The following is a 25,545-nucleotide window of genomic DNA, read 5'->3' as shown; positions in this document are numbered from 1 at the left end:
CTGGGAAACCAGGGTGCAAACACAACATGATCATGCATCCCTAACCTGATGATTCTTAAAATCGGATTTTTCGGGTTGTACTGAATTTGAAGGTATTTATAAAAAATCAAGATTTATTCTTCATGAATACAAACGAATACCAGTATCCTGGAGGCAACATATACAGCGTCATTGCTTGTCAAGCACTATTTCCATTTCAAAATATACACGTCAGTATAAAGTAAGTATTATTTAAAACTTCTTATGTACAATAATAAATATTATTAAACATCAGGGCATAATAATCATATGTATGTACATATAGGACACAAATGAGACTAGATATATCGAACGGTTTACATTTAATATCTCGTGCTGAGAATTTGAGGCACATTCCGGCTTTTAGGAATTTTCCCATTTTTAGCGAAATACGGAAGACAAAATGTAATATATCCAATTGAAATATTTAGTTTGACGTAACACAGTATAGAAGATGCAAAACCACCACTTACAATTATATAATATTAACGTATATTTAGTAGAAGTTACTTTGACCAGACCTCACATTATAATAATACAAATGGGTAACATACACATTTCAATAGGAGAGCAGTTGATGATCTAAGTGTTATGGGGAACTTTTGGCGTATTCAGGAGGAAAGATTCCAACGAGGAAATTCTAATATTTTGAACCGATTCGGAATCCTCCATTGAGCACTTTTGTGAAGACCACTTGAGGAGTTGAGCTTGAAGACGGGCAAGGCGGAAGTTGTTCTTTTGCAAGTGGTCCTTTGTCTGCATCAGCTCCTTTTTCACATTTTGAATAATTCCCACCTGGTAGGTCTGAGTGAAATCAATTGTTAGAATGATCTCCATATGCTTGAGAACAATTCTGTTTGGTGACTAATTAAAACTAGTTTTTACGTACCTGTTGTTCCTTGAGATCTTCATTGGAGTTGGAAATCCCGTTAACTGAAGTTTCCACTTTAACCAGAGTCGTATGCATATCCAAAAACTTGTCGTCATATCTAATTTCCAAGTCTTCCATCGCTGAAAAGAGTTGGTTAGTTGATTCTTGCAATCCATTAACCACATTGACTTTGTCTCCCACATTTTGCAGGCTGAGGGTGTAATGTCTCATTGTGTCCTCCAGACCAAGGAGTCGCTTCTCCATATTCTCAGTTTCTGACTCTGTAGTTTCACTTTTCGTTCTTGGTGCCTTTTGCTGCACGTTTTCCAAGAGTTCCAACCTCTTGTTCATATGATAGTGGTCCTTTGCCAAGAGCTTGGTGGTCTTGTGGATCTCTCGAAGTTGTGCTTTCAATCTTTTACTATGCCGTCCCTGTTTTGGGGAAAAGTTGGCTGCATCTAAAATTCAAGCATAAATTCATTAAATGATAACAATAGTAATTGTAGAAAATGCACCGTAATAAAGTAGAGGACACGGACATACAGGGGCTTCTGTATTACATACCTTTTAAGGCTTCCGTAAGAAAGTGTTCCTCAGCATCCACTATGTTTGCCAGGTTGTCTCCCTGTGGGGCAACAAGTCAGGAGGGTCAAATATGAAAGGTGTGCAGTCCAACAGTATTTTATTGGACTTATTGTTGAATAAGAAGGTGAGGGTATTGATTTGGACAGATTTATTGCAACTTACCGGAGGTTGGAGTTGTCCATTGACCAATTTTTGTCCCATGTTGGTCTGCCATGACCGCAAGTCACCAATATTCTCGTTCGCTTCTACAACGTTTTCTCCCAGCTTTACTTGTTGCAACTTAATGCCCTCAATTTGTCTCTGAATCACGAGGACGTCATTTTCCTGGCGTTGGCTTTGTTGATCAAGAGCTTGTCGAATATGCAGCAGAGATGTGGCATTGCAAGTTTTGGACATTTCATTCATTTGACTCTGTAATTCCTTATTGGAATCTTTGAGCCATTGAATTGTTGTCTGTATTTAAAAAATATTCTCAGCGTTTATAACGTTATAGTTAATTTATACAAATGGAATGCAGTGAAATTTGTAATTTTATGTAAAACAAAGATTTCACTAACCTCATCATTTGTAACCTTATGCTCTAGAAAGTGTTGGTCTTTGTTCGTCGCTTCCAACACTTGTGCGTGCTTCAAGTGTTGAACTTCTTTCCTAAAATCATGAGCAAGTTTACATCAGACACTATGACCGTCATTCATTGAAGACATCTGAAAGAGTGGCATTTTAATACAAAAATAAAAAATATGTTACCGAAGAAAGTCAATTTCTTGTCTCAGTTCCACAACCTCGGTTTCAAACCGCATCTGCATGTCTTGGGCGGATATTGCCTGGGATAAAACACTTTTCAGATCACTCAAAAACACGACCATGCTATCCATCCTCTGAGAATTCTCCTCCAACTTTGAGATTATTCCTTCTTCACGCAAATATGCTACAGAATTAGGAGTTGTATTTTTTGTCTCTGGATTTGATGAAGACTTTGTGACAACTTTATGACTGGAATCAATTTCACCATCCTTCTTGTCACGTCCACTTTCACCTTGTTCAATCAAATTATGTAGAATTTGAAGTTCTTGACTCTCCGTGTCCAAAACTTGACTTAATTTATCTTTCCAATTATCCAACGATTCTCTTACTCTACTTTCATGTGGAACCGAGACACTTTTACCGATGTGTGTGACAATAACCGTGAGAACGACGACGAATACAAAATTTCTAGCCATAGTTTGTTACGAGAAAATAACGTGTAGAATCTATTTCTTATTTATCTCACAAAGCGTCTTAAATAATTGTATCAATGTGTCAGCATAATGCAACTGCATCGACCAGCGTCCGTTTACAACTGGAAAGAATGAGACTACGACACCGGTCTTTGTTGAGATGCATCTGCCATTCTGTGGCAGAAGCAGCAGCAAAGATTGTCCTAATGCATTTCTAAGGTTAAAAGCTGCCAGGGACCTGAGGGCACGTGTGATGTATTGCGATGAGCAACTCTACAATGTATACAACGAAATAGGGGATATTACTCTATGTTATGGCTCACCTTCACTTTAAGATAGTCCCTTCAAGGGAGTAGGCGTAAGGCCTACTCCACACGAAGGGATGTTATTTATGCTCCCTTCAGGTCGATTCATGCAGTAGCAGTAATAGATTGGTGGTGGAGATCTCATGCCCATCTGTATTTTACCAGAGCATCATCCCAGAGAAAAGGTCTTTGAATTGTGAAATGAGGCATATTACGTGGGACTTGGGCAGCTTAGCAATAGTGGCAGTAAATGTTTGGCCATTGTATTTTGTGAAGCAACCAACGTCTTCTTTCTGGAGTATATAGTTGGATTGACAGACGGCAAACGAGGCACAAGTTTCATCTCTTCTTCTGCTTTGGTTCGCTTCATTGGGTCTCCGGTCCAAATCGACCCTGCCAAGTTATTAAAGTAATTCCACCACATGTCAAGTTTTCAGAAGATCTTCGACGGCTAACAGGGCTTCTTTTTGGCTGTTAGTAAAAGGCAGTTGGTTGATGGTAAATGCAGACTGAATTTCATTATGCATATGACATGCTCCACTACTAACCTTCATTATTCCTTTAAATTTTTCGAAAACTACTTCCTGGTGTATTCCACAAACATCATCTGGCCAGTCTTGTGAGTATGTGTTCGTTTTTTCTGAAACTCTTGAGCAGAATATACATAGATTTTAAACCTACGTACTGCAAAATTTTATTTTTTGGTCTCAATTTTGCTGTGCAATAAGTAGCATGACCATTACCTTCTGTCTAATGGTACTTTTATTTTTAATAATTCTACTGTTGTTCACGTCAGTTGAAAATGATGAGTGTTTATTTCTCGTCAACTTCATCTCTGTTTCGTGATTCACCTGGCGTTTTGGGATAGAAATAAAGGGACCATGAATAAACTAGTGCTTTCTTTCTCTATTGCGTTGTAAATGTAATGGTTGTGTACAAACGGCAGGTTTGCTTAGAACCTATTGTGATACTCCTAGTCCCTCAATAACGCTTAAATGAAATGAAGTGCATGGATGGCAAGAAGAAGTCTGCATTTCGACCGGATAAGCTTTTTGGGTTACGTTGTTGAGCACCAAGTATTGAATCCATCCATACATTATTGGTGGTGGGGGAGCCGACAGAAAAAAAACGGCAGGTGTGGGTTTAATCTATTTTGGTGAGGCGTAGGGAAGACCAGGTAGGTCTGGATTCGAATATAATATTGAGTGCTATAAGATGCGCGTGGTAAATGATAAAGTTTTAAGTTAAAATTGTGTAGATTTACTTTTATAGCGATCTAATTATGCACGAGGAACCATAAAGAAGTAAAGACTACATGTATTTACATATATTTACATAATAGGACAATCTTTGTTCAAGATATGGGATCGTGATAATTTCCTATAATTTCTGGTAAATGTCTGGAGAGCCAGATTGAATCCAAGGTTTGAAGGTCATAAAAACAAGAAACGGACTTGATGATTCGTAATAACAGATCGGCTCCATAAAATAGTTGGCAGATAAACTTTCAACTGCTGTTGACTAGCATGCAATAAAGGAGTAAATAAATGTTCGCATGGCAGTAGTGAAATGGTAGTTAGCTTAACATTTTATGTAAATGAGCTTTGCATTTTTCGCATTCGTGTTTTAAAATACATGTAAAAAATAATGAGGCTCATGTTAGAATAAACGCTTATTATATCAAGATAATCCAAACACATAGCTTCTCACCACGGCACGGCGGATTTAAAAACGTGTGATAATGGTTTAGGATTTGATATTCCTTCACAACAAGATTTGCTAATCCCGAATAATACAATGAATCAAGCGACACCCCAATTAATTATACCATGCAGTGCGTTGTTAATACTGAATCACGAAGATGCTTCTAGCATTAGAGTGCAGCTGCATTTTCTTCGTCGACATGAATAACTATTATTTTGCCTCGATTATGCTTTTTCCTTCACCTATTCTTCTACAAACTATTCTTCTACAAACTCTCCTGGATGTATAACTCTCCCGAATTTTTTATCTAACGTAACCGGAAACATGATGAACATAGATGATCCGGACATAAATTCCAAATGAAGAACGTGTGACTTATGGGACTAACATTACAGAAAACACCATAAGTTCATAAATTAATGGACAATTTATTTCGATACTAGTCAACTTTGGGCTAGAAATTATTTAAAAGGCAGCATTTGTCCAGCATATTCCAACAATGTTCAGGTTCTGCAGATGGCCCTTGTTTCGGATATTATTTTCCAAATACGAACAATGAGACCAGAACTAACTGTGCATACTGCACACCCAAATCTTCATCCATCTCGCCAGGCGAAGGCACGTGCTTCTAACACTCTGAGCAACCTTTCTTTTGCATCTTTTACATTTTAGATCATCCTTTTCCAGGTAGTCCTCTTAGCTAGTGGCCTGATGCTGCTTCTGCCTCGATATTTTTCTCTTGCCTTCCCAATGCTCAATTTTCTTCGTTAATTATAGAAACATTGAAAGAGATGATGAGATCAGAGGGGCTCGCAGCTGCCTCTGTTCTCTACGACACCGTCTTAGAGAAGTTCCAAATCTTCTCAATCGATTCTTCTCACTGTTCCTTCTCTCAGGATCAGTTGTTCAGTTGCCTCGATATAATTTTCAACGGGTGTTTCTTTTGAAGACCATGTGGCTGATACTGACCGATGAAGATGATATCTACTACTTTAAAGGCTAAAATAAGTTACTACACTGTTCATTTTTGTTATGACAGAAATCCTAAATTCATGGCTCGTGCAGCAGATATTTCCAGTAAAAATAGTACGCCGTTCAATCCGTCAGCAATAAATAAGATGCCATGTTTAGAAATAGTATGCAATGTGGATATCCCTGAAAAAGCATCAGAATATGTATATACTAAATATATGTAATTGAATATGTGTATGTATGTACAAATGCAGTTTCGCTTCCCTTACAGAGACATGACTACATAATATTTACTTCAGTAAATACCTGCACAATTAATTGAGACTGATTATTTTGTTCAACATTTCATTTCAGGTGTGCTAAGCCATGAGAACTTCAACTCTTTGGACGGAGAAAATAACTGGGGAGAATGGAGACAGCTGGTAATTTTTCATGATGATGAAAACATGAGAAATTAAACCTGATATTTTGCCATAAATGCTGCTGTAATTTTTCTGAAGCGTATATGATGCATGCTTTTCTCCGGATGGGAGCAATTTAGTGGCCGCAGTGGGATTCAGGGTCTTGGTCATCAGCGTTACAGACGGCTCGATTATACAGACTTTGAAAGGTGTAATTACATAAATCTCACATAATCCGCTCGTTGAAACAATATATTTTTGTAGGTCACAAAAGTGCAGTATATTGTGTTGCTTATTCGAATGATGGGAAACGATTTGCCAGCGGTGGAGCCGATAAAAATGTGATAATTTGGACTGATAATCTTCAAGGAAGCTTAAAATACGTGTATGAGCTTGCCCCATAGTTTATTTATAAGGAGTTTGTTCCGTAAGTGAAAGTGTTGCATGCTTACTGCTGTTGTTATTACAGGCATGGAGACTCGATTCAGTGCTTGGCATATAACCCACAATCTCAACAATTGGCAAGTTGTTCTGTGAACGACTTTGGTTTGTGGACCCCAGGTTAGTAAATACTGGAGAAGGATTTGTTGCTATTATCTGCAAGAATTGCTTCTCCTTATTTGTGCATCTCCTTATACAAAAATAGATTAAATGCCAGAATATGTAAATTAAAAACCCCCATGCACTGCATAGGATTGTTGTTATCTGGCTCAACGTTAGCAACCAAAGCCGTATACGCTAAACCCAATGATTTTTTTTTGCACTTGCGAAAATTAAAGGCAGCAGATTACTCTGGTTTAAACAATCCCTAAGTTTGGCATGATGAGATCACTCTTAATGAATCTAAATTTTGTAAACTTACGCTGTATATGTATGTCCAAATGAGGAATGGAGTTCAGAGAGTCAAATCGGTTACATACATGTCATGGGGATATTGAGACTAGTGGGTTTAGTAATGTCGCTTTAAAGGCCACACCATGTGCAGCAAGATTTTGATTTTTACATAAGAAATATATTGAGATTAACAAATTTGTAATACTTTTTAAGTCGGTATTGTGACTTATTTACATTCTCGATTTTGAGTTAGATCAACTGCTAACAAAGAAACTAATATGACTTTATTTCCTCTTCAGAAAAGAAAAGTGTGGACAAACATAAAGTTTCTGCCAAAATAAATGCTTGTTCTTGGACTTCGGATGGTCTACATTTAGCATTAGGATTAGGAAATGGAACAGTCACAATTAGAAATAAGGCAAGAATTAACAAGCTATAGAATTGGGTTTTGGTTAATGATTTTCTTGTAGTCGGGTTCTGAATATGCCCGATTTGAGAGACCAGGAGGGTCGTCTTCGCCCGTATGGGGTCTTGCTTGGGGTAAAACCGTGGAGGAAGGAAATGACATGCTTTGCGTAGCAGATTGGGGACAAACTCTTTCATTTTACGACATCCAAGGAAAACAGGTTGTGTATCAATCATGTTGCTTTAAGTGCAGTATGCTAATGCTCCCTTCAAAGTTTTTGCAACTGTCAACTTATATGATACAGATAATGAAAGATCGGGCCTTAGGATTTGACCCGGTTCGTGTTGTCTACGCCCGGACCCATCGTGACTGTGAATACATTATTGTGGCTGGATCCAACAAAGCTTGTACCATTTTTACTCAAGAAGGCGTTAAGGTCACCTCCATAACAGAACAAGAATCCTGGGTTTGGGCGTGTTCAGTGAAGCCAGATTCCCAATGTCTGGTAAATGCATTTAGCAATAAGTATAACACTTGGAATGGTCAGAGAGAGCTTTTATGAACTCTTTCATTGCAGGTTGTTGGAACACAAGCCGGAGTCTTGACATCCTATGAAGTACAACTTTTGGTTGTCCATGCATTATACAAATCTTTATATGCATTTAGGTAGTGGGCACCGGTCCAGCAGTATAAATATTAACCTGTCACACACTTTCTTGTCCGCATTATAAATCATCACTTTTTTTAGGATGAACATGACTGATGTGATGGTCCAAAACTTGCTTAAAGATCTAAGAACTCGCATAAAATGCCGAGATGTGATTAAGAAGTTGGCAATATTCAAGGATTCTCTTGCAGTAAGAATCCTTCTTTAAATTCAAACATATATGTATATGTAGCTTTGATTTGAACAAGGGACATGCCTATAATAGCGACACTGTTATTATTGCTGTTATTATCATAGCCATATTTTTAATTGCACAGATCCAGTTTGTGGACCGTGTGCTAATCTACCAGAGGGATGCCAAGGAGTTCAAGTACACTCTAAAGGACAAGATTTCCCAAAGCTTTGAATGTAGTTTGTTGGTAATGTGCAGCGAGAATGTGATCTTGTGCCAGGAGAAGAAACTGCAGTGCTACAGCTTTCACGGAATGAGACAAAGGGAATGGGTCTTGAATTCCCATATCCGCTACATCCGCTCGGTTGGTGGGATGCGAGGAAAAGAGGTTCTCTTGGCTGGGCTTAAAAACGGACAAGTATAAAAAATGAAACTATGACTTATTGGTGCAATATGCGAGAACTTAGATGTCATTATCTCTCTTGTGAATTTGGGTTTAGGTGGTGAAAATATTTTTGGACAATCCCTTTCCCATTGACATGGTGAAAGTTCCTCAGAGTGTGCGATGCGTGGATCTCAACTTGCTCCACTCCAAGATTGCAGTTGTGGATGAAAGGTTAGAAGATAGACGAATTTGATTTAATTTAGCACCTTGGAGTCTACAACTTTTGCTTTTAAAGGGTAACATTAACATTAAAATTTGGATGATGATGCTTAACTTTGCAGCTCAACCCTTTTTGTTTATGACTTGGTCAGCAAAGAACTTTTGTTCCAAGGTGATTCTTGTGAAATGATAAACGTATAAGGAGCGTACGAAAACGCGTTTTACTGCATTTTTATGTGGTTCCCACTCTTTATTATCAAAATGTATAACAAAACATTTTTTTAGAACCAAGCGCTGTTTCCGTCTTTTGGAATGCATATTGCGATGATTTACTTAGCTTCTCGGGTTTTGGTGTGCTGAATATTAAGGCGTCCAATTTCCCAATATATCAGCAGAAAATGGCTGTGAGATGCGATTTTTTATATTATACATGCAGTCCCACTTGATAGCTCACAAACTTATGGCTTATCTTGAAGGGTTTCGTAGTTGGATTCTGTGGACACAAGCTATTTTCGATGCAAAACTCCTCAGTGGTTAGTTATAATCTATCTTAACATTTAATTAACCAGCAATGCTTAATCAAAACAATGAATGTAAATTACCCACTCAGGTTACTCTAGAAGTACCACTTTCTGCTCCAATGTATCAATTCGTTCGATATGGAATGTTCAGGTACGTTATACATGTATATTTATTAATTATAATTAATGAGAATAATTCATAAATTGGGAAAAAGTGAACCGATAAAAACATTTAATTCTTTTGTTTGACGCTGAGTCTGTGCTGAATCCTATGGCACGTCTTCTGGGTCTTGTTGCAACAGATCTGGTGAAAGGGGAATGAGTGGCCTATTCTGCCATCCGATCTTCTTTGCTTTCCCTTTTACATCATCACTCAGCACCCGCTTGTATGAATTCTTTCTTTGCAGTCCACCTTTGAGACCTCCATTCAGTATGTCGAAGATGACTTTCGTCTGATCTTGTGGCACGAACTCTTTCTCCAGCTTGACATGCTGCAAAAAATGGAAATAGTGATAATAATTTTAATACGTCTCATCATCTTCCACCATTTCTCTAGACATGGTTTACCTTATAAAAGTGCTGCCAGTCCATGGCGTCATCCCTGTTTTCATCTGCAGTTCTCCCGGAGAAAGTGAAATCCTATAAAAATCCATGTTATTATTATTTATAAATCATATATAAAATATGGGATAATGTATCATAATAATTTGACTTTCACTCACTTGTCTATGACACACTTGACCATCTTTCATTAATTTTAAGAGTTTTGCACCACCACTTGATAGGGAACTGCCGTTGAGATAGCCACATGTCAGTTTTTGTGCATGAGATGTGCCATAGTAGAGGGAGAAAGTATATTTGGCTGTCTCCTCCTTGCTCAGTTTCTGGACTGCTTTCTTCTTCAACCTCTTCAATTCTTTGTTTCTTTTTTCGTATGTCGCCTCTGGTCCAATATCCGGTTTCTCAGGGACATATGAGACGAAGAAGGACGCATTGTATGATGCGTTGTGTTTTGCATACTTCTTCTTTTCAGCTGCATCAATTGTCTTCCTGTCAATTAAGAATTGTAATGGAACGTCGTCCTCCCAATCTGAGTCAGAGTTGTACTCTTGAATGGGAAATAAAGGAAGAAGGCCTTGTTCTTTTTTATGGGACAAATATGAAGTCAGACTGTTTTCTGCGAGCCTTTTCCGTCCAAGTTTTCGGTTATATGCCTTCTGGGCCTCTTTGCTAATTATGTAATTGACAATTACAATTACTAATTGTAATGGATAAGCATATGCATAATAAAAACTAAAATTAATGACTAGAAACTATGACTAGATTTATGGTAAAAGTTGACTATACTTTAATCACATTTTACTTACTTGTAATGGACATGTGCCTGGTGGCTGTGGACTTTTCCTTTGATCATGTTCTTGTACTCTGTTCGACACTTCCCTGTTCCATCCCCCTCGTCCTCAATGCAGAAAAACACCCCCTTTTTCTTAATTATTTTCTGTTCTGACTTTTTTCTATACTTTCTCTTTTCTTTGACTTTCACTTCAGAAAGTCGGCCTGCCATTCTCACCTATGACCCTTGTCACTACCTAAAACTACGACTAATCTATACAAAACTACAACAGTTATACTGAAATAATTGTGATATTGCACCGGTCGAAGTGAGTGGCGGGCAGTTGTTGTTCCAGCTGAGTAAATGAATGGGAGGTATCTTAAATTATTACAATACATTCAGCACAAGATGTTCAAGTGAGTTGTTGGCAATGATTCAACTTTCACCAACCAAAAAAGCAATTTGTAAACGCTTAAACGAGTTAAAATATCTGAAAATTCGTACAGGGAAGCATACAAGGTTGCTGCTCTTGGCGTCCCCATCAATGATTTTAAAGCATTGGGCTTGTCTGCACTGGAAGGCATGGACTTTGACACGGCTCGGAAGTCATTTGCTAGAACAAAAAGTCTCAATTTTCTTCGACTGATCGAAACATACGAGGTAACAACTCACTTGTGAGAGCAGCTCTGTGTGTGCTTTCTAAATGCTAGCTCTCCACGTTCAACGTTGGGTTTTGGGTGGACAAAAATGAGAAGGAGGTGAAAGTGACTTGTTCTTGGTTCGCAGGATAAAGTGAATGAGGAGTCTGGGCGAAAGAGTTTCCTCGCCGATGTTTTGGCCCATCAAGGAAGATTTACAGAGGCAGCTCGACTATACAGAGAAAACAACGAGGCCCAAAAAGCTGTGGTAAGGGCAGAGCCGATGTCCATGTGCAAAAAATGAAGAGACTGGCTTTGATTTAATTAGATTGTTATTGACACAGGCAATGTATGCAGACTTGCGAATGTTTGACCTGGGTAAGATACGATTTTATGGGTGGAGATGAAATATTTTCACTGAAGGAGGGTGTGGCTTGATGCATTTTTTATTAATTTATTGCAAACAAATATTTATTAAATTAGTCTAAATCTGGTTTATTTATTTTTTCAACAGCTCAAGACTATCTTTCAGAGGGAGAATCGGCCAATAAAAACCAGCTGCTTAAACGGAAGGCGGAATGGGCTCAAAAGATTAACGAGCCTAGAGCTGCTGCTGAAATGTACTGGTAAGCGAAGGCTAACAAGCTATTCATTTTTTCTTGCCGTACAGTGAACACCATTTTCCATCAATATACTTGACGTTGAGTAAACCACATTCTGTTTTAACAGGGCTGCTGGAGACAAAATTCGGGCAGTACAAATTATGGGTGAAAACCAATGGATCGACATGTGAGTTCGAGGAAAACTGTGCTCCCTCTCTACAATTACAAATGCTTTGATGCAATTTTGTTACAAGGTTGCTCGAGACTGGGAGAAAGTTGGACAGAAGTGATGGCGAAGCTTTAACGTTGTGTGGAGAGTACTTGATGAAGTCTGGAGAAGTTAGGCTTTTACTGCATATATTTCTACAACGTGGATGAAGGTCTTTGTTTGCTAAAATTTTATATGTTGCATGATTTTGTTGCTCCAGGCATCCGCAGCGGCAGACATGTATCGGTAAGGAATTAATATAGAAAACGTCCCTGTATACACAATCCATTCTGCATATAACTTTAATGAGAACGATCACCAAATGTCTATATATTCTCAAAATGTCTTACAATGAACAGAAGGGTTGGTGCAGTTGAGAAAGTTATCGAGTTGCACGTGTATGCCAAGAATTGGACAGAAGTATTCCACCAAGGTACATAGATACATATGTACATGTGCAATAGCGGGGAAACCGTTGATTTTAATCTTGCGTGTTTTATTTTATTTAAAATTCAATTTGACCGAATAGTGGAAAGACATCCAAGTCTAAAAAAGGCTGCTTATCTCCCATATGCCCAATGGTTGGCTGAGAACGACAGATTCACTGAATGTCAAAAGGGTAATGTATTCAGTTTAGAAAATTGTACGCAAGAAAATGACGCTGTTCGTTTCGTGTTCGTAGCATTTCATATGGCTGGTTGTCCAGAGGAAGCATTTTCCGTACTGGACCAACTAATTCAGAACGCTGTGTTTGAGGATAGATATCACGATGCGGGATATTGCCATTGGGTGCTTTCCATGCAATTTCTAGACCTTGCTGCAAACACGTACACATATACACGTTTTTATTGACGTTGCCAATTTTTAGCATAGTAAGGACTTGATGTGCTTATTCGTAGGGATGACCAGCGTTTGCAAAGGATGCAGTTTGAAGCTTTCCAAATTCATCAAAAGAAAGCAGGAATGTATTACGCCTTCAATTCGATTCATCGTTACACGGTATTCAGCATATTATAATTCTCGTAAAAATCGTAATCGTACATAATTCACAAGTAAATGTATTGTCCCAATTCACATTTAGGACCAACCTTTTACTCCATTCATGCCTGAGGCGTTGTTCAATATTGCTAAGTTTTTGATGCACGAATTGATGACAGAGACAGATTTACCAATTTCAAAATTGTAAGAGTATGCAAAACTAGAGCATGTACATATTTTCGAATATTTCAAAAGAATAACTATTTCATTTATTTGTCAAAGTCATGTTCTGTACACTCTTGCAAAACAAGCTCGAACGCTGAATGCATTCAAACTGGTATGTTTAACTTTCAAACTACATTGTCATTTCAACTATTTACCATTCTTCAAACTAAATACGTATTTAAATAGATATATTTATAATATTATTTTGAAGCACTAATTAGCTGCATGGATCATAATTTTATTCCCAGGCTCGACACGTTATTGAGCGCCTCAAAAGGATAAATATCCCACGAAATTTGCGAGATGGTCTGAAAAGTTTGATCCTGAGTTCTTACGGAGACAAGTTTAGTGACAATGAAGACCAGGTATTAATTAATTAATTAAACAACAATAGTTTGGAGTAATCCCACATTTTCATCCTTTAAGTAAATTGTATTTACAGGAATTTATGTATTTATGCGAAGCTTTTATTGGTTTTCAGCTTCCAATGTGCTATCGTTGCTCGACCACTAATCCCCTCCTAAATCCGAGAGGAAACAGTTGCATCACGTGTAATCACTCGTTCGTCTTCTCCTTTGTCTCCTTTGGTAAGTACTTATGAAGGACTGATCTATCAAAATGAGATCCGGCCATGCACATACATTCTATAATTAATTTTGTCAGTAATGGGTACATGATTGCATGCACGTAAGTAGATATGTGAATTAAACTGGGTTTCTTTTCACTATGTTCAGAGGTTCTACCAGTTGTTGAATTTGAAATTGCGTCGGATATAACCGATGAAGAGGCGATTGGACTGATTGGCTCAAGACCTTCCCATTCTGCAAAATCCCATAAACTGAAATCCAAAGTAGGTGATAATGCCGGAGGAAAATGGAGAGAAGAAATTCAGACGGACTCAAATGTCCAAGTCCTTCAGTTTAACGAAGATAACGACGAAGAAGAAGAATTTGGCACCAGTCTCACAGACCCGTTTTCTAAAGCTGGCCAAGTGGGTGGGGCTGCCTCGGGTGACAGGTTGGATTTCAACAAAGTGGTTCTTGGAAAAGCAGAGCTCCGTTCTTTGGATCCCACCGAAGTCATTGTTTGTAAATGGCCACCACCTCTTCGGTACAAGTTTCATAAAAACCTCATGCCCGAAGTAATGAGCATATCCACCTGCCACAAATGTTTCAAGGTAAAATGACATTTTTGGGGCACGACAAGTTTAATTTATTTCTAGTAAATATTTTCCAATTTATATTTGAAGTAAATACGTAATTTAAAAAGAGTCATTCGGGAGGGAATTAAATTGAGGCCAGGGACGGGAAGTTTTACCGAGAAATTGAAATTGGTTCAAGTGGGAAGATGACGGGGTTACTTTCTTTTATTCTCTTTCCTGTCCCAAAGAAAGTTGACAGCCAAAACTTTAGAATACTGGATTAATACTGCCATGACAGGGCAATATTTCTCATCATATAGATATTTAAGCAGAGTCATTGCAAAAGTTTCCTTTGAATAAACTTTAGCTTCATCCTCCTCTACTTTTAGATGTTCCATACGGACGACTTTGTGCTCCAAGTTCTACAAAAAGGCCACTGTCCATTCTGTCGGTCTCCTCCAGCATCGTCTGAAAAACCACCATCGTCAGACTCGACTACAGCAGCAGTTTAGTCGTGGATTATTTTTTTTTTGCAGAAACCTTCTCAAGAACTATATTTCAACAGTTGTGACAAATAAGTATTCCCAAAGTTTATTCTTTCCTAAGAAATGAGATAAAAGTTTATTGACTAAAACGTCAGCAGAATTGTGATTACTTATGCCGTTGAAATGCTCATAGAGAGAGAGAGATAGATTATTAGTACGATTCCCATTTGCCATGTTTGGATTTATAAGATTATTTCATCACAAATGGCATAGCTTTTTTATTGCGTCAAAGTGTCAATAAGACATGCTGATGCCAGAGCACTTCCTATACATACAGATGTATAGGAATCATAGGATCGTATATAATATAGAGAAATGGAAATGATGTGAAAACTTGGATGCCATGAACATAATCATATAACTACACATCCTCATGCATACATATCTACGTACAGACAGACATATACTGAATGATATGCAAACTAGATAAATTGCAGAATATTGGAAACATATCATGATATAGAGGGACAGGGAAGGAAATATTGATTTGCAATTTAAGGCTAGATACAAACATAGATATGAGTGACAAGATTACACCTCTTCGTCTCCCCAGTTCCTCCCAGATTGTAACTGATATCCTTTTGAGCAAAAGGTCAAACTGCTTATTAGCCGACTTGATTTGTTTTCCCCAACGGACTAGAGTGGAACCCATTGGTGCATATGCATCTCCTATCTCCATCCAACTACTGGCACTGAAACACAGTGGGACAATTGTGTGAACCAAACCGGCGGCTCCCCAATCTGCTGGGAAATAACTCACTCACCCAAAGAGAGAGAGAGAGAGAGAAAGAGGAGGAAAGGCCCACTTTCTCCAGCACCAACAGCATCCTAGATACATATATATTGGCCAGCCAACCATAGGGAACTGCCGCTAAAAATACACCCGAACCCGCAGCACTAAACTTGTTCAATTGCCTATTAGGCACGATTCATCAGATTGTTCCGAACAGTGGGACTTCATCAGAAGAGACGACGGCGGAGAAAACTGGGTTGCAGGCAGCCCACAGTGGAATCCCCTTCACACGAGTTTGGGTTTATTTGCTTCATCAGGGGACATATGCCTCATGCAGAAGAAGAAAACTCAAACTACGCTAAATTCTCGTTTACGTAAATGTCAATTGAAGACGTGGTAATGTTTCCCATCAGGAATGTGAGCGTTCTGACGAGTCCAGAGTAATTTGGAGTGGGTTGAAGTATTTAAATCTGAGGTGAGGTATCCACTCGAGCATTACATTATTATGAGGAACCCACTGGTGAGACACCACACTTGCATGGATTGAGCTCATGCCAGAAGCACTTGAGAGAGATTTGGGAAGAGCGAGAGAAGGGAGAAAGGAAAGCAATCAAGAAGGGCTCTATAGTCAATTTTCTCTGCTATCAAATCAACTATTTCTTGACAAATATGCGCATGGGTTGGATTTCTAGTGCGATTTAGACGAAAACTGGGGTATAGATGAGAGTAGCTCCACTTCAGTTTGTAGCTATTTGTAATACCAGCCTCTAGAACGCGGGTGAAAGTAAAAAGTAGGAAGGGTGGAGAAATCACTGCAAACGTGATGCACAAATTATTGTGGCCGTATTAATTGCTTATCATACTTCAACTTGAGATATATGTAGGCTTCTCATTCTATTTGTGTTATCGTCTCTAATAATACATACAAACTTTGGACAAGTATGTAGTTTGTACGTCTCGTAGATTTCACAATGCTGAATTTTTTGAAAATTCATTAAAGACAAACAAAGAGCTACATAAGGATGCATTTGTCAGGATTTTTGTGTTTTAAGTATAGAGAAATTTGCAAATATGGGTGACGTGGTTGGTGGACTGATGAAAATTAGGTAGCTGTAATGTTCTGGAGCCGGGAAGACGGGGAGGAGTGGTGGAAGGAAGGCGCATGAATCACAGACTTCGATCCATCCGCTGGTGGTGTGTATTGTTGGTTGTGGTGGTGCCAGAGGTGGTTTGTCGACTGGAGAAAGTGGTGTTGAAGTCATAACTAATCCCTGCACATCTCCATCCATCTCCTCCACACACTCACACATTTGAACATTTCCCCATCGTCCACTCAATCAAGTTCACCACTTTCACTCTCGTTTTTAACTTTCACCTTCGCCTCCCCCCAATCCCACTCGCTCACCACCACCACCGTCATTTTGGACACTAACTCGCTCCTATTTAGCACCCGTCACCACTAACCAGCTTGACCCTCGCCTGGTCTTCGTCATTTTTACTCGCCTCGCACCACTCACTGACCCAGTCACAAATTTTGCTTTCCTTCAGTTCCCCCTCAAGAGTGACTTTTGTAGAATCCCGTTGTTGTGACGGGAGGCGAATCTGTCGAGTGGGGTGATTTTATAGATGAAGCTCGCTTTCATGTCAGCCTCCTGCATTACTCTTCGTGTCGTAAAAATAACATGAAAGATTAATCGTCTCATCTACGGTGGAAAGCTTCCACACAATCAGATAGGAGCGGAGCCACACGAGTAAGTCGCACGCCGTATTTTAAATAATGTTTAAAATTAATGTTACAAGTAGTGCATGAGACCTTCAACTTGCTCGTAATAAACATAACATTATTCAATTCGATATGCCTGCCATACCAAACTCCCCTGTAGTTTGACATCGATAGTATTTTAATGTTTAGTAAAATGTTGGTATCGTTGTCGCTCATCATTGTTTTTATAGTAAAATTTTATTCAACGCACTGAACTAAATTGCATGTCTGTACGTACACGTAAATTGAATTTATGGTGTAATTGTATACTCAGCACTATTATACCTTGTGGATAATTAAAGTGGTATTGGATTGTGGGATCCGTAGGTGCAAAGTGTGCTACCGTTCCCCATTACTTGCCCATGTTTACCAAGGATGGTAACATTATTATTTTCTCCGAGGGAATGGGTGGGATTGAGATTCCGTTTGACAGTCTCATCCAAGCCATCGTCGTCCTCTCCATTGGAGTACTGATAATTGTGACAAAGTAAGTTTTCAAAACTGTTCATATGTTGTTGAAGCACAAAAATTGAAACATGACTGTTGACAGTGGAAGAAATGGTTATAATTCTCCTCGAAATCTTCCACACTTGGTTCTATAAGCAATTAATAATTATAACTTTTACATGAAATCCATTTTCAATCCACTGTATCAACATCAAAATCAATAAAATGTCCTGTCATTTGTAACCCACGTTTTATTTATCTTTTAGTGTGATAATCATTGCAACCTTCATAACATCACCAGGTAATAATTAACATGCTTAAGTCTGCGTCTTGAATGCTTGGCCTTATCCACTTTGTAAGAGTTTTCCATAAGGGGACAGTCCGAGGTTAAAACGAATCTTGCTTTCAGGTCCTCGAGAAGTATTGAGCTACTACTTGCTGTCGCTGTCGGTCGCTGATCTCCTGGGGGGGATTTTAGTGGTTCCACTATCCGTCTATCCTACATTGATCAAATATTGGATGTACGGTGATGTCTTGTGCAAGGTGAAGGCATTCAGCATCACTTATGTACATTATTATTACATGTTGTTTGATTTGTTCAAATATGTAACTTGTAATTAGTCAAGCTTCAGAATTCTTACAAATAGTCTCACAATTTGTATTTATAACTTGTATTGTAATGCTTATATGTAGGCATCGGCGTACCTGGGTTCAGTTTTATGGTCAGCCTCTGTTTACACCCTTATGGTAAGTATGTGTATCCATTTAACTCGTTGCTTTCGTTGACGAACTTATATTTACATGGATTGACTATTGCTTTCATGGTGGCACAGTGGATGAGTGTAGATCGGTAAGCACATATTTACATAATGGAGTTGGAGAAAGCGTAAGCAGATTATGTATGCATAAATAAACCACAATTATTTCTGTGCACAGCTATGTCGCAGTTAGAAAGCCCATTCGGTACGAGGTGATCCAAACCCGAACGCGTGTGCAGTGCTGGGTGGCAGTGTCATGGTACTTTATTTCTAGCAAATACCTATGTTTGAAGTATTCATTCGCAATTCTGCAGAGAAAACAAATTATTTGGGGCAATCTGCCAATTTGCATTTCAGGGTCTCGGCGCTGATGTTGTGCAGTCCGCCGCTCATGGGGTTTCGCGGAGCCGACTATGATAAGCAAGCGGCCGTTTGTCTCTTGGAATGGAATGTTATGCCGGCATATGCAGGTAAATATGTACATGCTTAGGCGGTTGTTGATGTATCTAAGACAAGATGGGATACTTCAAAGCCGAGCGTTGAAATGCTGGGAACTTGGAAGATTTGGATAATGATGTGATGTGCGGATATTTTAGGAATTAATAATTGTCGTCTTAATTTAAACACTTTTTCAACTGATGATTATACGATATTTTGTTTAATTTCATTTCAGCTACTCTCGCTAGTCTCATTCTTGGTAATTCTCGTTCATTATTCTAATATATTCTTAATTACAAAAATCGATTTTTGACATGCCAGTGCATATAAGTATGTCTTTGCTATCTTTTGTATTTTCCCATAAATGGCTCATTAGCATTGATCCATTAACCTTGTGTGCGACAGGTCCGACAATCACCACGATGATTTACACGTATTTCTTCATCTTTGCTGCCATGAAACGTCTCAAGAGCGACTTGCCTGGCATGGATAAGGAATATGTCTCTGCGTTAACCGAAACATTAGCAAATCGTAAGATTCGATTTTTATTATTTATTTACATTAAGATTTAGTGTATGCACATGTAATGCAAGCTAACGGAATTACGGAAATTCTAATCTATAGCTGCTCACTTAACTTCCTTCATCCTGGTCGTCTTCTTTTGGATTTCATGGCTTCCATTCCTTGTCATTACATTTTTGGAATACCTCACCCAGTGGAAAATTCAGGTGGGTTTAGTACTACGAGACTTAAATAGTGACCTAAGTATATATGTGCATACAAATGTACATACCGTAAAACCTCTATTTATAGCCCTATTCTAATTATAGCCGGTCTCCAAATATAGCCGGGTCTAGAGACCAAGATTTCTAAATTTTAGCCGGGTCTCTAATTATAGCCGGGTCCCGGGTCTCTAATTATGTCCTCTACTCCTATCCACCGTGTCCCCGTTCATAGCCCATTAAAGAAAATGCTGTACATTCGGTTGATGCACGAATGAGGTCAAAATGTACAAAACTTTTAATTTTATTTGACCAAAAATGAATTTAATCATGACAAAAAGTCATTTTATGATATTAAAAATTAGCGCGGAACAAAATTTAGCCGGGTCTCTAATTGTAGCCGGTCTGTGACACCCAGTTTTGGATTTTAGCCCCGGCTATAAATAGAGTATTTACGGTATATGGTCTTACATAACACTACAAATAACAAAGAGCTCCCCTCTAAAAGATTTACTGCTGATAGATTATTACTGCCAGTTGTTTTTCTTAGGTGAAGGAAAAGTAACCATAAGGTGATCATGTTGAAAGATCACCATGGTTACGGCGAAGCCTAAGTATGCATTCAGCTGCAACTTTGAAAAGGTCCCACTGAGATTTCGCCCAAACCGCTCGTTGCATGGAAAACATGTTGAAACAAAAAACTAGAGAATTCTGTTTTACAGAGTCATTTTTCTTATTTTTCCAAAATTCTAATTCCTTTAGGCAGAAAGTCCGATGTTTAAAGTTTCGAATCTATTTCCTGGCGTCAAGAAAGGGTTTCCGACCGGGGGCTTGCCATTTTTATCATTCTCCTGGATAATACGCACATTTTAAGCCTTTGTTCGACTTAATCGGATGAAAACTCAAGGAATTAGAGCTTTTTGAAATATTGCCATTAAGCGACCTATTTACGTATGCGTAAATATACGTGCTAGGTTACTGGTTGCTAACGTGTGCCAGCAATGCAAAGTTTATTTAGCACTACCACAACATAACAATCCTAAAAATTCTGAAACACTCGGGATTGATCAAATTCCATGAAATATAAATATAACGCATCCGTACGCAGTGGGGGATTAATTTTGTGTGCCACGCTTCCACACCCACTGGGGATTAAATTGGTATACCACGCATCCATCCAAAGGAGAATTAACAACGTTTAAGATTTGATAATTATGATTTTATGCATTGAAGTTCACAAATCACTAAAAATAATTAAATAAATAAATTTTAAAAAACAAACTTAGGTGAAGGACGCGCTTAAAATATTAAAACAAGTTGCGTTAAAAAATGTCATAATATCGTTTAATATTTATTAATGTTTTCTTCACCGTGGGCCCAACTAACATAGTAGAAAAATATACTTTCAAGCATTTGAAACAATTGCACGAAATACGTAATTTTTGTATAATAAACTTTAAATTTGATTCAAAGTTATCAAAGAGATTTGAATGGTTATCTTTCAATAAATAGTGACACCTCTTATAGAGGAAATTTGCTCATGTTCTGGCGTATTTTAATAATTCCCCCTGAAACAGGTACACTTATCGGTTAATCAAGTCGTTGTTTTAGTTACATTTAATGTTAATTATCCTTGCTGTGAAAATAAAGTAGTTCGGCCCACGGTGAAGAAAAAATTAATAAATATTAAACGATATTATGACATTTTTTAACGCAACTTGTTTTAATATTTTAAGCGCGTCCTTCACCTAAGTTTGTTTTTTAAAATTTATTTATTACAAAATTACTATTGTGGAATTTATTTTCCAAGAATCCAGGATAGCAAAAGTATAATAGTGGAGCAAAATTCTAGAAGGTAGATTAAATTTGCACAGCTTGCCCAACCAAATATATAGTTACTCTGCCATACATAGATAAAATTATATAACTATAGTTGGGCCGGTTCAATTTGTAGACATCTTATCTTGTCAGATATACCATGATATCCATGACGTGATCTGTTCCCATCAATTCTGAAAGGCCGTATCTGCCCAGGAACGACCCATTTCCACGAAATCGTGCATTTCCTATTCGCGTGTAATCAACTCTGTTTTAACGAAATTAAATTGGCATTTATTCCATTCCAGGTTCCTTTCCTCCATTTCACAGTATTTTGGATGGTAAGAAATTTAATAGGTGAGACGCAAGCAATGGCCTAATTTTTGCGATTAATTTATTGTTTTCAGGGCTTGTGCAATTCATTCTGGAAGCTATTCATTTACGTGACGGTCAACAAAAATTTCCGGTTTCACCTGCGAGTGTTTTGTCTGTCTTTGTGCTGTCGAGCAAAAAGTCGACTACTTCAGCACGGTGATTGACTACACCGGGACCGGGTTGGAGTGAGATTTCTATCATTAATTCCAACCTTTGTTAAGCACTCGTTTTTTCGACTGTGTTCTGACAATCGTGACATTGCCACTGCTGACGATGTCTAGAGGATTCCAGGTTCTCACACTACTGTATAATCCAATGCCTTTTAGCGTGTGTTGTTAGCAGTTTTACTATAAATACGTGAGTAGAAGCCAAACTAAAGGATATTTGAGGCGCAGGGGTAGAAGAGAATAATTACTCGTTCATCTAATATTACCAAATTATATGTATGCATAGCTTTACATTACTTGTACATCTACCTCGCTCTGACTGAAAGAATAGGCAGGCAGTCAGTCACTTTCTCTGGAGAGGAAGTTTCTTGTGGAGTAATAGGAATAGGAAAAAAGTGCTTGGCTCTGGCAGCCCAGTGCAGTGGTGCGGGAGTGAAAGCCTTTCACTGAAAGGTGGTGAACTCGGTGGTGATGGGACGAAGGTGGGTGGTCGTGGGAAAGTCGGACGAGATTAACGAGATGAGAACAAATTACACCGAATTACAGACTTATTTCTTCACGTTCCGTTCGGCAAATTGCTTCCGTCAGTCAGGACAAAGGAAACCAATAAAAACAGAGCTACGGACATTAAAACTACTTTCAATTAAATTCAATAATAATAGAAAATAGCGGAGTGGGTTTTTCGAGGTAGATGCTTGTTAGTCCAGTCTTCGATCTACGTAGTCAATTAAATGTACATAGGAAATCTGCATTATGCATTGACTTGACTTGATTGATTTTAAAACTACAGAGAATATTTAGAAAAATGAATTTATTACGACGAGTCGCCAACACGTATAAAGTGTAAAATAGTATTACTCAAGTTATTTTCGTGAACTGCAAGTTAAATGAGGGGCACGGAGTTGTGTGATTAAGTATGTAGTATTTTTAAACATTTAGTACTTACCTAAATAGAGGAGGGGGAACCATTACAACGTTACTAATATTTTATAGGTTTCTTCCTTTTCTTTGTTGTCAGCAATCAGTTATACTACAATAGCATCGAACAATGAACGAATTGATCTCACATGGCTATGCACCATATTTATGATAAATATTTATAGCAATTTATTAGATCTTTTTTACAAGAAAAAATTTGCGAACGACTGAGTTAGATTTTATTATATTTGCATTTGTTGACTTATACGGGTTAAAAATATTAGTTATTTACGTATGTATTTCCGACTCTGAAGTTCCGATTGCAATGCAGTTCCGAAGATATTAGACTGCATATATACCAAAACCATATCAAATGAATAGGACTAAAACTAACAAAACTCCAACTTACTCAATGATCCGGTACAAATGAACAATTCAGGAGTTTTCAAAAAATTACAACTACTACCGTAATCAGTGTTACGTACTCGAATGTTGTGTAACTTCGGTTCAGATACTAATAATAGCGATTTCTTTTTCACCATAATTCACGGAAGAAAATAACACTGTTATGCAAGTAGGGAGCCTATTTATTATTTTGTGCTGTATTTATGCGAACGACAACCTGGGTAATATTTAAGAGTCTTCCGAGTATGCAAGATTGACGACGAGTAAATTATCTACATAAATAGGTTCCATAATCTTTGAATTATTTAAATGTTTAGAGGCCACGTGCGAGAAAGAGTCTCGCATGCACTTACTTACATACTTGAATTAAATAAATAGATCGTCTTTACAGCTACACAGTGACAATTAAGTATTCCGGACTGCAGTGCAATCAGGATCGGTTTGTTGTAGTTTTGACATTACAACAATGACTTTGAGGAATGGTATGGGATATATTACGTGGTTTTAAAAAGAGTCAAAAAGGTTAATCCAGTGTGGATTATGTTACATACCTGGAACGCTTATGCATATAATCTAAGGAGTTTTTACAGACTTTAAAGTAACTCGAATCAATATGAATGTGTCAATATAAAGAGTATTTAGAGTAGGACTATCTGCTAAACAATGTGATACAGTGTTGGTTTGCATACAATTATTCTCGATAAATAAAGAAATATGTCCCAAAAAGTATTAAAAATTATAGCACACCGCCCGTTATGAGTACAGGAAATGGCGAATCCAACAATGTTTAAAACATGTACACATGTATTTGTACTAGTTGATGGATTCTCGTGACTAAAAAAATGTTCATATATAATAATCAACTTACTGTATTCTGAAATGAAGCCAAACTGCATCGTACAACCAACATTCATTCAACGTCCAAGTCCAAAACCTTGATGGTAAAGGGTAGTATTTAAACAATTTGACATAATTCAATGAAGCAAAATAAAATCAACAGCGATTTGATAATGTCTCAGTTGACCGTCAACAAGATGAATTTACGAATTCTATAAAGCAATATTATTATTACTATATAATAACGTCGGTATAATAACGTCGGCTAAACTTGTATTATTAATAAGAAGTTTTTAACACATGAAATATATATATTCGCTTCCCGTGTTTAGCGAAAAAAAGTAGTTCTAAATTAATTGTAACTTGAAGTTTTGTCACAAAACTTTTGTGTACATCGCAAATTTAATTTTGTTTCTAGTTGTGATTATATGTATATACGCGTAATTTACATATTGCAATCTTTGTGTTGTACAGAAGAAAGAAAATGTTATTTTAGGCGTTCTACATAGTATGAAGGTTAAATTTGAATCATTTAGTTAAATCCATTCATATATCTGTTTTCAACCTTCAAACTACAAACAATCAACGCCAAATAGATTGTATTAAAGGGTTGTTACAACCGCGTTAAAACTAGATAGTGAAAAACATTATAGTTTTAAAAGTGAGTAGTTTTTTTGTGGACAGGACAAACAAAATAATGTTACTATCATACATGATAAAAGTTAACCGAGAGTAAAATGTATGTAGCACACACAATGTTCCATCCGAAACAAAATGTGGTTACCATTTTGAATAAAAATTACTGTTACTAATTTATTTTGTAAAAAGTGTAAAAAAACGTATAATATGTTGTCACTTATTCCAATTTGAAAGTGCAAAATGCGTATTAATCATATCATTACAAAAAAGGCAACTTTCACTCGTCTCAAGTTGCCTCAAAACTCTTTCGTCTCAGCAGAGTTTAATTCTTTCTTATCTCAAATATGGTGTCAGGCCATCAATTAACTGCTTGCTTCGTCATATCGTCACTTCGCCAAACCATCTGGACTGTCATTATATTTTACGCAAAAATACAGAAAATAAAAATTTCCTACAGGTTCAACATGGAGAGTAACATGCAGCGGACAAACTCCGGTTGCCCCTTTTGCATCGTGAACGGCATAATATATCCCTTAGGATTAGTCGATGCATAAGCAGGAGCAGGTGGGCGGGAGACGG

General features: G+C 37.7%; 4 protein-coding genes across 4 annotated transcripts; 2 read left to right on the top strand and 2 right to left on the bottom strand.

Annotated features, from left to right (window-relative positions):
• Positions 1–20: 20 nt before the first annotated feature.
• Positions 21–15,047, top strand: LOC110846984 (intraflagellar transport protein 122 homolog). The gene is made up of 33 exons (XM_035849636.1): positions 21–220; positions 6,027–6,094; positions 6,173–6,282; positions 6,338–6,458; positions 6,543–6,634; positions 7,207–7,325; positions 7,378–7,533; positions 7,618–7,818; positions 7,891–7,979; positions 8,062–8,170; positions 8,298–8,570; positions 8,653–8,768; positions 8,879–8,928; positions 9,042–9,160; positions 9,233–9,289; positions 9,367–9,428; positions 11,117–11,270; positions 11,397–11,516; positions 11,593–11,626; positions 11,763–11,874; positions 11,978–12,037; positions 12,105–12,189; positions 12,279–12,304; positions 12,418–12,491; positions 12,588–12,677; positions 12,741–12,885; positions 12,958–13,057; positions 13,140–13,240; positions 13,319–13,373; positions 13,510–13,626; positions 13,743–13,848; positions 13,996–14,438; positions 14,792–15,047. The coding sequence occupies exons 2-33, from the start codon at positions 6,039–6,041 to the stop codon at positions 14,912–14,914; spliced, it is 3,675 nt and encodes a 1,224-aa protein (XP_035705529.1). The 5' UTR covers positions 21–220; positions 6,027–6,038; the 3' UTR covers positions 14,915–15,047.
• Positions 96–2,876, bottom strand: LOC110847170 (cingulin). Its single transcript, XM_022094051.2, has 6 exons — positions 2,222–2,876; positions 2,032–2,122; positions 1,637–1,927; positions 1,454–1,514; positions 908–1,347; positions 96–822 (listed from the first exon to the last, which is right to left on the bottom strand). Exons 1-6 carry the CDS (start codon positions 2,692–2,694, stop codon positions 601–603), a joined length of 1,578 nt encoding a protein of 525 aa, XP_021949743.1. The 5' UTR covers positions 2,695–2,876; the 3' UTR covers positions 96–600.
• LOC110847437 lies at positions 9,424–11,121 on the bottom strand. Its single transcript, XM_022094377.2, has 4 exons — positions 10,645–11,121; positions 10,000–10,507; positions 9,845–9,916; positions 9,424–9,768 (listed from the first exon to the last, which is right to left on the bottom strand). Exons 1-4 carry the CDS (start codon positions 10,839–10,841, stop codon positions 9,547–9,549), a joined length of 999 nt encoding a protein of 332 aa, XP_021950069.1. The 5' UTR covers positions 10,842–11,121; the 3' UTR covers positions 9,424–9,546.
• Positions 15,048–16,125: 1,078 nt separating the features above from the next.
• LOC110846983 (tachykinin-like peptides receptor 99D) lies at positions 16,126–25,143 on the top strand. Its single transcript, XM_035849639.1, has 13 exons — positions 16,126–17,431; positions 17,770–17,929; positions 18,156–18,190; positions 18,299–18,432; positions 18,583–18,636; positions 18,723–18,739; positions 18,826–18,906; positions 19,005–19,117; positions 19,321–19,344; positions 19,491–19,616; positions 19,710–19,813; positions 21,934–21,966; positions 22,033–25,143. Exons 2-13 carry the CDS (start codon positions 17,805–17,807, stop codon positions 22,162–22,164), a joined length of 978 nt encoding a protein of 325 aa, XP_035705532.1. The 5' UTR covers positions 16,126–17,431; positions 17,770–17,804; the 3' UTR covers positions 22,165–25,143.
• The last annotated feature ends 402 nt before the right edge of the window (positions 25,144–25,545 follow it).

The sequence above is a fragment of the Folsomia candida genome, unplaced genomic scaffold, assembly GCF_002217175.1.
Source record: "Folsomia candida strain VU population unplaced genomic scaffold, ASM221717v1 Fcan01_Sc003, whole genome shotgun sequence".
NCBI lineage: Eukaryota > Metazoa > Arthropoda > Collembola > Entomobryomorpha > Isotomidae > Folsomia > Folsomia candida.
This window is presented reverse-complemented; position numbering and strand designations above follow the sequence as displayed.